This window comes from Panicum virgatum, chromosome 8K (genome assembly GCF_016808335.1).
Source record: "Panicum virgatum strain AP13 chromosome 8K, P.virgatum_v5, whole genome shotgun sequence".
In the NCBI taxonomy this organism is placed as follows: Eukaryota; Viridiplantae; Streptophyta; class Magnoliopsida; order Poales; family Poaceae; genus Panicum; species Panicum virgatum.
In genome coordinates this window covers 50425104-50425859 of record NC_053143.1, presented here as the reverse complement: position 1 = coordinate 50425859, position 756 = coordinate 50425104, and the positions used below count along the sequence as shown (strand labels likewise).

Genomic DNA, 756 nt, shown 5'->3' with positions numbered 1-756 from the left:
ATGGGTATGTCATGCCTTTTGCTCGTGCAGGATTTCCGGTTCGGGTGCAGTCACAATATCTGGGGGTTGTTCGGGCAGTCGGCAGGGGTGTTGGGTCACGGTCGCGGCAGGACGTCGCTAATGGTGCAAGCGGGGAACAAGTACAGCGGCATGTTCGCGTACTGCCTCCCGGCAGATCCATCCAGGACAGGGTTCCTGGATTTCGGGCCAGGCGCCGCCGCCATGGCGGCGGTGGCTGTGAAGGAAGCACGCCAGACGCCGATGCTCACCTACAAGGGGCCGAGGTACTACTACGTGGGCATGACAGGCATCAAGGTGGGCGGCCACTTGCTGCCCATCAGCCGCTCCGTCTTCTCCGCCACCGGCACGATCGTCGACTCCGGCACGGTGATCACGCGGCTCCCTCCCTTGGCTTACAGGCAGCTGCGGTCGGCGTTCGCCAAGGACATGGCGGCTCTAGGGTATCAAAAGGTTCCCGGCTGGTTCGAGATGTTAGACACATGCTTCAACCTGACCGGGCTCCAGGAGATCGTGCTACTGCCCACGGTGTCGCTGGTGTTCCAAGGCGGCGCGAGCCTATACATGGATGCTACGGGGATCCTGTACGTGGCCAATGTCTCGCATGCGTGCCTGGCATTCGCGGCCAACAACAGGAACAGCGACGTGGCTGTCATCGGAAGCACGCAGCAGAAGACGTACAGCTTTATGTACGACATTGGTAAGAAGGTCGTCGGCTTCACACCCGGAGCTTGCTGA

General features: G+C 61.1%; 1 protein-coding gene across 1 annotated transcript; it reads left to right on the top strand.

The window, feature by feature from the left end:
• LOC120645918 (aspartyl protease family protein At5g10770-like) lies at positions 1–756 on the top strand. Its single transcript, XM_039922631.1, has one exon. It carries the CDS (start codon positions 1–3, stop codon positions 754–756), a length of 756 nt encoding a protein of 251 aa, XP_039778565.1.

Excerpts from the sequence above, each read along its gene's own strand:
- LOC120645918 (XM_039922631.1), top strand. The coding sequence starts at position 1 with ATGGGTATGTCATGCCTTTTGCTCGTGCAGGATTTCCGGTTCGGGTGC.